General features: G+C 37.5%; 1 protein-coding gene across 3 annotated transcripts in view; it reads right to left on the reverse strand.

Moving 5' to 3' along the window:
• Nucleotides 1–13,175, reverse strand: part of LOC121389996 (activated Cdc42 kinase-like) — a 162,827-nt gene that overhangs the window by 85,621 nt on the left and 64,031 nt on the right. For all 3 annotated transcript variants that reach the window (XM_041521688.1, XM_041521687.1, XM_041521689.1), the window contains exon 2: nucleotides 2,143–2,378. In XM_041521688.1, coding sequence (XP_041377622.1) covers nucleotides 2,143–2,378 — 236 coding nt within the window. The remainder of the gene's footprint in view (nucleotides 1–2,142; nucleotides 2,379–13,175) is intronic.

The following is a 13,175-nucleotide window of genomic DNA, read 5'->3' on the forward strand; positions in this document are numbered from 1 at the left end:
CGTTACCAGCAACATGGATCAACACGTGACCTCCCTAGATCCGGTCGACCACGGGTCACTACCCCCGGGCAGGACCGCTACATCCGGGTACGCCACCTTCGGGAACGATTGACTACTGCCACCTCCACAGCCGCAGCAATACCAGGTTTGCGCAGGATATCCGACCAGACAGTACGGAACCGCCTACGTGAGATAGGAATTCGTGCCAGACGTCCAGTTCGAGGTGTCATCTTAACACCACAACACCGTCGACTCCGACTGCAGTGGTGCCAGATTCATCGACAATGGCCTCAACTGCGATGGAGACAGGTGTGGTTCAGTGACGAGTCCCGATTTCTACTCCGACGTCATGATGGCAGATGTCGCGTGTATAGGCGTCATGGTGAACGTTATGCGGCAAACTGCGTGCAGGAAGTGGACAGATTCGGCGGGGGTAGTGTCATGGTGTGGGCAGCCATCTCACACACTGGCAGAACTGACCTGGTCCACGTTCAGGGCAACCTGAATGCACAGGGCTACATTGACCAGATCCTCCGGCCAAACATCGTTCCAGTTATGGCCAACGCCAACGCAGTGTTCCAACATGACAATGCCAGGCCTCACACAGCACGTCTCACAACGGCTTTCCTACAGAACAACAACATTAATGTCCTTCCTTGGCCATCGATATCACCGGATTTGAACCCAATTGAGCATCTATGGGACGAGTTGGACCGACGCCTCCGACAGCGACAACCACAGCCCCAGACCCTGCCCGAGCTGGCAGCAGCCTTGCAGGCCGAGTGGGCCACCATCCCCCGGGACGTCACCCGTACTCTGGTTGCTTCAATGGGCAGGCGGTGCCAGGCAGTTGTCAACACACGCGGAGGCCACACCCGGTATTGACTCCAGATGACCTTGACCTTGGTGGTGTGTCCTATCACTTACTCACAATGGACTAGAGTGAATTGTGAACAATCCTGCAACATTTGGTAATTATCGGACTCACCATTCAATAATTAAATCAATTCTCCAAATGTTACGACAATGTGGTTTTGTGTTTCTTCTTTTGAAGAGTATATTTAAAAATAATGGCATTAGTAACCCAAATAATATTATCTTCTTTAGAGCTATAACATATGAGCCACTATTAATATTTGTATTCCACATTAAAATCTTGCTCGTGGTTCGCTTACCATAATTTGCCAACATGCATTATTATTTTGGGAGCGACGACATTTTTTGGCGAGTTTCTAACCCTGAATAAAGTGCCACCATGTGAGGTTCTGTGACCAGATTACTTTGTATGCTTGGCATGTTTTATGTATTCCTGTAGTTTCGAAAATAATAAAATCAGTTTTTACTTGGTGCTTTTAGTGTTACATTGTGTGAGAATTATTAACACTATACCACATGGTGAGTAAAATAGGCCAAAGCAGAGTCTTAAAGCTTTCTGAAGAAATTATAAATGGTCTGGCTTAAGAGGTAAGAAAGCGGCCTTATAGGGGAAGGGATGTATGTGTAGGTAGTGTTTTGCAACAATCTGTTCATCTATCATTGATGCCATCTCCACTTTCAGGATAGTGTAAGAGTAAAGTCAAACTTTAAGCATGACTTACTTTGTGCAGCTTGCCGAAGGTTCCTTGAGGACACTTCTTCTTGTAGTAAGAGTAGAAATCAAAGTTTAAGCGTGACTTACATTTCTTCTTGTAGTAAGAGTAGAAATCAAAGTTTAAGCGTGACTTACACTTCTTCTTGTATTAAGAGTAGAAATCAAAGTTTAAGCATGACTTACACTTCTTCTTGTAGTAAGAGTAGAAATCAAAGTTTAAGCATGACTTACACTTCTTCTTGTAGTAAGAGTAGAATTCAAAGTTTAAGCATGACTTACACTTCTTCTTGTAGTAAGAGTAGAAATCAAAGTTTAAGCATGACTTACATTTCTTCTTGTAGTAAGAGTAGAAATCAAAGTTTAAGCATGACTTACATTTCTTCTTGTAGTAAGAGTAGAAATCAAAGTTTAAGCATGACTTACATTTCTTCTTGTAGTAAGAGTAGAAATCAAAGTTTAAGCTTGACTTACTTTGCGCAGCTTGCCCAAGGTTCCCTGAGGACACTCCTTCTTGTAGTAAGAGTAGAAATCAAAGTTTAAGCTTGACTTACTTTGCGCAGCTTGCCGAAGGTTCCTTGAGGACACTCCTTCTTGTAGTACTTCTTGAGGCGCCTCATCTCGGGCCGCGCCATGCCGATGTGTTCGAGGTCCTCCTCCTTGACATACTTGAGGTGGTCGATGCACGTCACCTTCAGCTCGTTCTTCAGCGCGCTGCTGTAGTGCTCCAGCTGCGCCTCCTGCAGGAAGTCCTGCAGGTCACGGGTTGTCATGGCAACCGGTTCACTTTCTGCAATTGAAAAAAATAATAATAATAATATTTTGCAATAATATTTTATTAAAATACTTTGTAGCATATTCCTGACACTCAGTCGGTCCACCCCCCACCCCCATTCCACTGCTCCACAACAGTGCAGGCCGGTTGTCATAGCGACCAGTTCACTTTCTACAATCAAGAAGAAATTAAAATGGTATTTACAGTCAAAGTTTGTCACCTCAATGTTGAAGGGACTCTGAAGCAAGTATCTCGAAATAATAGTGGTTCAATATAAATACAGTATGTTGTTGATAAAAACTATGCCACAGGGAACGCTGCATTTATTTTCAGCATCGCAATACAATTCAGATGCAAATTTCTGAAACTGAAACATATTAATCATTTTTTCAAACTGATTAGTAACTGTTGCTATAATCAAAATATTAAGAACAAGATTTTTTAAATTATTTAATGATGTACTCAACACATTTTAATTGTGGATAAATGGCATCGGACAAATGGTTAAGCACCCATCTCCTGCAATTAAAAAAAATTTCACGTAAAAAAACACACTGCGGATAAACAAACTGAATACAGTCCATAGCAAAAACAAAAGTGCAGTGGATGATTAAAAAACTCTGTTGCAATCTCCACGGCATTGCTGACTGCTATGGGTCATTGCAGTGGTTGAGAACGTCACAAATAAAGAGAGAAAACCTACTGTCACCACTCCATGGACTACCCAGTCTATTGTCGATTAGCAGCAATTTGCTTTTTAACTCATTTAATAAAAATGTATTCAGCTCATTTTTGCCTGTTGGATACATTTTGAATTAAGTTGATATCAATGATAAAATTATCAGCAGTAGCTAAAGGCCATTCATGTAGTATTTTCTATATATAAATCATACCTTCTCAGTGTTTTTGCCTGAAAGAAATTTTTGGCATATGGCGATATTGAATTGAATGCAACCACAGTATGAGGGGCCTCCCCGAGAAACAAAATGGGTTAAGTTTAGGGTTAGGGTTAAGAAAATCATACAGTAATGATAAGAGTAATTAATTTGGTCAAAAAGTTAACTTAAAAAAAAAAATCTGCAAACATATTTGGGTATGGCGCCATACCTGTTTTACCCTCTGGCAGAAACCCTGCTACTGGTATACAACATACATGTATGTATACATGGCATAGACAGATAGTTGAAAATATTTCCTCAAGTTTTGAAGTATTCTGCATCACCCATTTAAAGTCTTGTGAAAATTTATATTAACATACCGTAAATCCTTTAATAGAAACCCAGGCTTCTATTTTTTTTTCGTGACGCTCCGAGACCCGGCCACTATTCAAGACAGATCTCTATATCTTATTTAAAAATAATTTTCCTGTTCTGTTGTTCTCGTCACGTGGCCTAAAATATGACGTCATGCAAAGGAAGTGACGAGTATTACACGGTAATTTCACCTGACAAAGTTAGAATAACAGAACTAATCAGACTTCTGTTCAAGGCAGTCTTCTATTTATTTCGTGATGCTCTGAGATCTGGGGCCTAATTCACAAAGGTCTCTTAGGCTCTGCTAGACAACAAAGCATCCTCTTTGCAAGTGTTTTAGCATTGCACTGCGAGATCGCAAAGTTGCGAGAGTTTAGTGAATTAGACCCCTGGCCTCTAATCAAAGCAGGCTTCTATTCAAGGCAGGTCTCTATTCAAAGATTCACGGTACAAGTATAGGCTTATGTTCAGGTTCATGTATGTATACAGTATGTAGCCACACATGTACGATAACCTAAAATAACTGATGTGTATGTTGGATGAAAGAGACCTTGAACTTGGTAAATTAAAGAAAGGCCATTTGGCTTAGAATGATTGTGTATGATGGCCAATTAGTAACATGCAAACAGTAACATGAAAATAACGCATGGACATTTTGACCATGAGTGTTTAATTTTCAGGACATTGGTTCATATGAAAAAGGCACTTTGGCAATTTGCCGCATAGCCGCGATTAAATTTGAGCCATGGCAAAATTTACAAACACCACAGATGTTTTCGTAGTCATGTAGCAATTGCTGGATGTACACTATTCCTGCTTCAGGATATGTTTTGTTTTTTTACTCACAACACTAAGATCTTAGTATGTTACCATGATGTATACACATTTATGTACAGGTACTGTGTCAGAGTCTGTTCATCCATCAACATGTATGTGTTTCAAGATTTCATTAGCAGGCAGCACATGATGATTAATATAGCCAACTGTGAAATGAGACTGTCTTACTGTTCTAAAAATACAAGTACAGGTAAATACAACTAACTCTGAATCTGAGGTGGTAGCTTCTCCATGATATTTAAAAATACAAAGCAGTGGAGGTAATAAGATATTTCTGTTTTGAACAATTTTGGTAAGGTTGCTGAGAAAATAACAGTTGGTTTTTTTCTGTTTCCCATCTCCTGTGAGTTAATGAGTGTGAGTGTGAGTGTGAGTGTGTGTGTGTGTGTGAGAGAGAGAGAGAGAGAGAGAGAGAGAGAGAGAGAGAGAGAGAGAGAGAGAGAATATTACTCCATGCAGCTCCTCTCCTAACCTTAAAAGACTAAAGAAAATTTAGTTTTGGCATAATTCATTAACAACTTCCCTCAAATTGCAATATTTAAATTTCTACATGCAAAACCACACAAGACTGAAAGATTGACTGTTTTTATTTCTGGTGTTTAACATTGTAATCTGTAATGAGTTTATAAATTAACGACATATAACATGTTTGAATTATACACACCCTTCATGTTTCCTAAAATGAAGATTTTCTTTAAATATCTCTTAATAAAGAATTGAATATTTAAAAATATAATAACAGCATTCAAAATAAACACTTTTCTGTTTGTCCTGATAAGTAAAAATCTGCTCGGACAAACAAGATGCACCTCAGTGGTTGTCCAGTGGACAAGTAAAAATGTTCAATGCAGTTTCATTTTGAGCAATCACAAATAGCACCCATTTATTTGGACAAGTGAAAATAATGGTGGACAAGTAGATTTCTAGATGTATTTGTAAAACATTCTGCTTATCACTATTATTACAGTGATAGACATTGTAATAATAGTTTTAAAATAAATAAATAAATAAATACTAGTAACCAAGGAGAAGGAGGAGCCAACAGTAAGCAATTCCAAATTAAACCTGAACATTACAATAAGTGGTCAAACTTAGCATTTTTTATCCACCACACAGACACACACTACCGTCACTAATTCTACATGTCACCATTAAAGTGCTTCCTAAAGAAAAATACATGTATCAGCAAATCATAGCTGTCTTCGTTAATGGTCAATTAGTTTTAAAACACAACCAAGGCTGAGAGTGCAAAAATCTAAACCTGCCAAATACTATCAACTTCTTGCAGTAAAGAGGAGGCGCTGGCAGGTCTCCCTGCCTTACCCCAACACTTGAACAGATGTTACACATTCCTGCCAACAAATGGATCTGCCACTGTGCTGGCATACCCAGCTAAAAAAAAAGCGAAATACCAAAACAATTATGAAAAAAATAGATCAATGTAACCCCAGGAGTCTTTGAAAGCAGGCCCCATCCATTAGCACATGGCATGGGATCTATCAAAAAGAGAGGTTGGTTTATACCCAAATATCAGAGATATTCAAAACAGGAGGGTCTGGACAACTAGAACATATTTTTGATGTTTAGATAATGATGTATTTGTAGCTACTAGTTACGCTGAAGCTTTTGAGTAGATAATAATGCAGACAGATGTTTAACAATAACACTGAAAATCATCTGGGGTTAAAAATACCTGGGGGAATCTTTAAGAAAAGCCAATTTGTTTCACTCAAATACGTCCATTAATAAAATAATCGAATTCATAAAATTATATTTTTAACATTTACCATATCAGCCTGGTTCATAAATAAGGTTTGCTTAAAATAAACTAGATTTCAAAATGAAAAACAAATAAATAAAAGTGCACAGTTTTAACAGTGTAAAAACTGCTATATTAATAATTGTTTAACAGTAGTACAACCCCTGTAATTAAGAAAATGTCCACGGCAAAAAAAAACCCATGCCATTGAAAAACCCCTAAATATAGTTCAAAGCAAAAACGTGTCGTAGAGAATTACAAACTCTACGACAATCTTGACGGCATTGCCAATTGGCGTGGGCAATTGCTGGGGTTGTAGTAGCAGTAGCAGTAGTAATTAATCACACACACACACTTTAAATCTAATTTTAGCAAATTAAAGTAAAAACAACAACCAAAAACCCCCAGCTATATTAAATACATGTATTAAAAACCCAACAACAATCTTGACGGCATTGCCAATTGCCGTGGGCAATTGCTGGGGTTGTAGTAGCAGTAGCAGTAGCAGTAGCAGTAGTAATTAATCCCACACACACACTTCAAATTTAATTTTAGCAAATAAAAGTAAAAACCCCTCCAAAAACCCAGCTATATTAAATACATGTATGTATCCATACCTTTTCCAAGACATAGAAACTCCATCATTATGCGGTGATCGAAAAAAATATTTATACACAAGTACATGTATACATGTACCTACACACATATGTTAATTACAGCACCATTAACTTAATTCACAATCCATTATTGTGCCAACATTTCCACTTAAAACACATTACAGCACAAATTTGCTTATACACATGCACTAAAATGTAGGCAAAATCTACAACCACATTTCGCAGAATATTATACACAACGTCTGACGTGGATTACCTACAAAACAGATCTCCTGGTACATTAATACTGGTGTGGTTTTTGTTGTCGTTCACTGGTGAAATGTATGGTAGAGAGCACTCTATGTAATGGCACAGTGAACAAGAAAGCCAGACATGTTTGTTTACAATATACAACAAAATTGATGACCTGTGACATGTAACAAGTGATGATGGGAATTCAGCTTAATAACAAAGTATACCGAAAGGTATAAATACTGCACTAGGATCGATCCCAATCGGTGGCTCACTGGGCTATTTCTCGCTCCAGCCAGTGCACCATGACTGGTATATCAAAGGCCGTGGTATGTGCTATCCTGTCTGTGGGATGGTGCATATAAAAGATCCCTTGCTACTAATGGAAAAATGTAGTTTCCTCTCTATGACACTGTCAAAATGACCATGGATATGTTTGACATCCAATAGCTGATCATTAATAAATAAATGTGCTCTAGTGGTGTCATTAAACAAAACAAACTTAAACTTAAATAATGCAATGACTATTTCATTTAATATTTTCTTATAGAAATTTCATATCATTTATTAAGCATGTAGACAGCTGACGTATTGATAACAACTGTAACTCAAAAAAGATATTTTTAAATTGAAAAAAAAGAAGAGGGAAATTTTCATTTCAAGGGGAAAAAAAAAACAAAGTTTCATATTTATCGCAGCAACACAGCATGGAAACACGTTGCATATGAAAATTGTTTTGAAGGTATATTCTCTGCACTCATCTCCCTGTACATTGGTGAGAGGGTTAGTGATCAAACATACTGCATACACTTTTCTACAGACCGTTCCAAGCAAGACCTGTCAACGGGATGGTGCATATAAAAGATCCCTTGCTGCTAATTAATCGAAAAGAGTAGCCCATGAAGTGGCAACAGCAGGTTTCAATATCTGTGTGGTACTTAACCATATGTCCCAACTCCGTATAACCGTAAATAAAATGTATTGAGTGCATTGTTAAATAAACCATTTCCTTTCAAGCAAGACTGTCAAAGATGTCAGTTTCTCAAAGACATTCGTTTTTTCCTAATTTTCTCTAATAATTCTAAACAAAACCATTATCCATGATGAAGACCGTATCTCTGCACAATAAGTTGAATGGTATTTGGCAAAATAGTGGTTGATTCCATGTATCTCTATCTGATGCAGCACTACATTGTTAAAATATTTCTTATTGCACTTTGTTATTTTATTCCACTGAGGAAGTTAAACTTCTTTTTAATGAAATGTTGTGATTTTAAGATAGTTTTAAGACAATTTTTACATATGACATACATTTCACTAGACTATAGGCCCAAGACTGTCAAAGCTGTCAATTTCACAACCTCATTCAATTTTTATTGTGTGGGGTTTTTTGTAGTTTTTTGGGGGTTTTTTTTTCAATAAAGGAGCCACCACAACATTGAAGTGAGGTGACAAAAGGTCAGCATGAACATCTATTATTTGTCAACACTGGACTGACATCGCTGTCATTGTATGTCACTGCTTACAGGCCCATGTGATTATCACTGCCTTTCGAATCTGACTACTTCATAACACGCTCGACTAGCAGTGAGGCTATCATTTCTAACATTCTAGCAGATTAGTCATACCACAAATACTGTACTCGAGTTTAACTTGCTAGCCAGATACTTCAAGGTTCAATATACAAACTGCACTATAATTATCTAATTTAAATACTTAAAAATGCAGCTCGCAATAATGCTGCATGCATGACCTTTATATATTCTGAACTAATGACTACACAGAGATCTGTCTTTAAAGTACTAGAACATTAATTTTGAGGTACATGTATGAAATGAATGTCTGCTACACTTAAAGAATACCGTACTTTGTAGTTGCTTAGTACTTGGTTTTTTTACTTTAAGGGTTTAAGCTGGGTGTAAAAATTGTGTAAGCAAATTCAAGTAAAATACAGCGGAACAGATTTTTTTTTTTTTTAAACAGCTATGCAGATACAAACGACACATGGTTTTAAAATGATCTTTTTGGTCAATTGGTAATGACAAATATTAGCCAAATTCATTTTTAAATCACATTTGGCAAACGGCAGCTTAAACCATGTACTTTGAGTATTTAACTGGTCTAGTTATAGATAGATTTCTGCTCTAATTAAAAACATTTAGCTGAACATAGTACTTTGTCCTAGTTACATGCATTCCAACTACATTTTTAGTCTTAACTGTCCTCCAGCCATATCCAGGTTTTATGTGAGAGTAAGAGCATACTTAGTATAGATAACTGTCAATTCCCAAATGTTCTCAATGAAATAGTTGTTTTACTACATGGAAAATACAGTTAGCTCAATTTAATTTGGTTAACTTTGAGTTGACTCTTGTCATTAAATTTACATGTCGATAACTAGTACCAATATATCTGTTACAAGAACAAATCCAAAACCTCTATACAAAATTGACTGACTGGAATTATAGTACTAAAACTGCTCTATACTCAAGGCTAGGTCTGGGTAAGCAAAACATTTAGCGAAATTATCTTTAAAAAAAGAAGCAAAACCCTGAGTTATTTTCCAACAATACACCAATTATTACATGAAAGTTTTTCGAAAAATTAAAATAAAATTTGTCAATCGTTTCTAAAATTTGCAAGTGGCGAATTTGGCAAATGGCCCTGATGCTGGAAGTATTGTGCTGGATTTCCTCTCTTCCCCCTGCACTGACTATAGACAATTTTGATGCCCATGATGTTCAACACAACAACTTAACAATTCTCAAATGATTGGCACTGACAACACGTGAACATATTTCAGACTGGCACTATGAGGGCACAGTGAATACATCGGACTGACAACTGGTAGGTAGTAAGTTTGTATTCCATTTGTATTCCATTTGTATCCCGCCCCAGAAAGCTTTAGACACCAAAGAGCCATAAGGGCTGGACATAGCCCAGTAGTAAAGCGTTCGCTTAATGCGCGGTCTGTCTGGGATCGATCCCCGTCGGTGGACCCACTGGGCTATTTCTCGTCCCAGCCAGTGCACCACGACTGGTATATCAAAGGCTGTGAAATGTGATACCCTGTCTGTAGGATGGTAAAAGATCCCTTGCTGCTAATCAAAAAGTGTAGCCCATTAAGTGGCGACAACAGGTTTCCTCTCTCAATATATATGTGGTCCTTAACCATATGTCCGACGTCATATAACTGTAAATAAAATGTGTTGAGTGTGTCATTAAATAAAACATTTCCAAAGAGCCCTAGTTTTAGAAAATGTATCGAGGTGTTGTGATTCCTTTCCCTTCTGCAACTGACATATTTATCAATGACACAATACTGAATAAAATTATCACCTACATGTAGCTATGTATATAAGCATGGATTAAGCTGCCATTTGTCAAATCGCCATACACGATTTAAAGCTAAATTTGGTGAAGATATGTCGTTACCAATTTACCAAAAAGCTCATTCGAAAACCTTGTGTCGTTTGTATAGTTATTCTGAATTTTTAAAAAATGTTCAGGTAAATGTTACTTGAATTTGGCTACAGATTTTTTTATCAAATTCACAAAATTGCTGTTAATTTTTGGCATCCTGCTTAAACCCCAATATGGGGTGAGACATAGCCAAGTGGTAAAGTGCTTGTCTGATGCATGGTCAGTTTGGGATCAATCCCTGTCAGTGGGCCCATTTGGCTATTTCTCGTTCAAGCCAGTGCACCACGACTGGTATATCAAAGGCTGTGGTATGTGCTATCTTATCTGTGGGATGGTACATATAAAAGATCTATCCCTTGCTACTCATTGAAAAATGTAGCTGGTTTCCTCTCTAAGACTATACATGTCAATATTACCAAATGTCTGACGTCCATTAGCTGATGATTAATAAATCAATGTGCTCTAGTGGTGTCATTAAACAAAACAAAACTTTAACTTTAAGCCCTACCACAAGCATTAGTCTACATACCAGCATCATCGGCGCTGTGCAGTCTTTTGGGCACCCATGGCTTCAGTCTGAGATCGGACAGAGAGGACAAACTACGGGACAGTTTTCTGAGTCGCTGGAAAGCCATCACTGCACACATAGGTAATAGAATCACAGCCCTTCACAATTAGTATGACGGCCAGATGAATCAATCACCGCCAACATGTGGGCAACATCTGTGTATATGTGTATGTGTGAGATCGTCCCATACCTCCACACAGCCAGGCCGTGTCACACGCAGCTTCCTCAGGTACGCAACAACAGTTTAATACCTATCAATAGTCACCTTTTAACTTCACCACCTGACCTTTCGGGTTCTCAATGCGCTGACCTATTGACACGCTACACTGGATATATACAGTAAGCAAAAACCTATCAGTGGATATATTACAGTGAGTGTATTAAGCAAAACCTATCAACTTGGCCTGCATGGGCTGTAAAAACAAAATAAAAACCATGAAAGTAGAGCCGGACCTGCTATAACAGCCACCTCTTCTAACCAGCCACATTCACATATTTCCACAGAAATCTAATTTAGGGCCTTTCCACACTTGATGGAATGTGAATGTGTGTGCATGGGGTGGGGGGATGAGGTTGGGGTGGTGGAGACGGAGTAGAAGGCAATATTTTTGTATGCCAACATATGATATTAATGTAATATCCATTTTAACTCAGGAATAGCCATTTAATGTCAAAGGCTATGGTACATGCTGTGCTGTCTGTATAAAAGGGCATATAAAACATCCCTTGCTGCCAATGTAAAAATGAAGTGGGTTTTCTCTAAGACTGTATGTCACAAGTAAATGTGAAGTATCAGATGTTTGACCTCCAATAATCAATGATTAATTAATCAATGTGTTCCAATGGAAAAATGAAGTGGGTTTTCTCTAAGACTGTATGTCACAAGTAAATGTGAAGTATCAGATGTTTGACCTCCAATAATCAATGATTAATTAATCAATGTGTTCAAATGGAAAAATGAAGTGGGTTTTCTCTAAGACTGTATGTCACAAGTAAATGTGAAGTATCAGATGTTTGACCTCCAATAATCAATGATTAATTAATCAATGTGTTCCAATGGAAAGAAAGACATTTTTATTTAACGACGCACTCAACACATTTTATTTACGGTTATATGGTGTCAAATATACAGTTAAGGACCACACAGATAATAAGAGGAGAAACCTACTGTCGCCACTTCATGGGCTACTCTTTTCGATTAGCAGCAAGGGATCTTTTATACTGGGTAGTACATACCACAGCCTTTGATATACCAGTCGTGGTGCACTGGCTGGAACGAGAAATAGCCCAATGGGCACACCGACGGGGTGTTCCATTGGTGTCGTTAAAACAAAACAAACTAACTTCCTCTGAAGACTATATGTTAGAATTATCAAATGTCAGAAGTATTAAATGTTAGAAGTATTAAATGTATGTCATCCAAGAGCTAATGCTTAATAAATCAATGTGCTCTAATAGTGTTGTTAAACAAAACAAACTTTAACTTAATCTGTATTAAGCAGCCACCTGTTTTAAAAGGACACCAATCACACATTATTCCTCATGTAGATTTATGCTCAATAATACATGTACACCTGTTTGTAGATTACAAAGTACATGTACCTGTGTTAAGCATCACCTGACTAATTGCAAGTCTTTTATGTGACTGCTTAACACAGGTTCGACTGTACAAGGACATTGTGTTTGTAGCTTGAGGTCATGTAATTATTAGTCATACCTGTCAACTTCAAAATAGGATCCCTGTGGTAATTTGGCTGACTTACAAATTATTTTTACCATCAAAGCCATCAAAATTCTGACACAATGTCATCACATTGTCTCAAAACATGACGCTGGACACTCCACAGAACAGGAAAGAATGTCGGACAAGAAATAAAATTACCTGTATGGTATATGTCTTTTTACTTGATACATATATGATATATACGTGATATATACGTGATATATACATGATATATACATGATATATGTGTACCTGTACTGTACCATATTGTATATACTGCATGAATACGCCATGTGAAGGTATGTGTAGTTAATGGCCCATTCTAGCAGCAGGGAGACATTTTATTATTTAATCATTATTTATTTTATATACATGCACATGCATCAAGAAATCCATTCTTT

This window comes from Gigantopelta aegis, chromosome 15 (genome assembly GCF_016097555.1).
Source record: "Gigantopelta aegis isolate Gae_Host chromosome 15, Gae_host_genome, whole genome shotgun sequence".
NCBI lineage: Eukaryota > Metazoa > Mollusca > Gastropoda > Neomphalida > Peltospiridae > Gigantopelta > Gigantopelta aegis.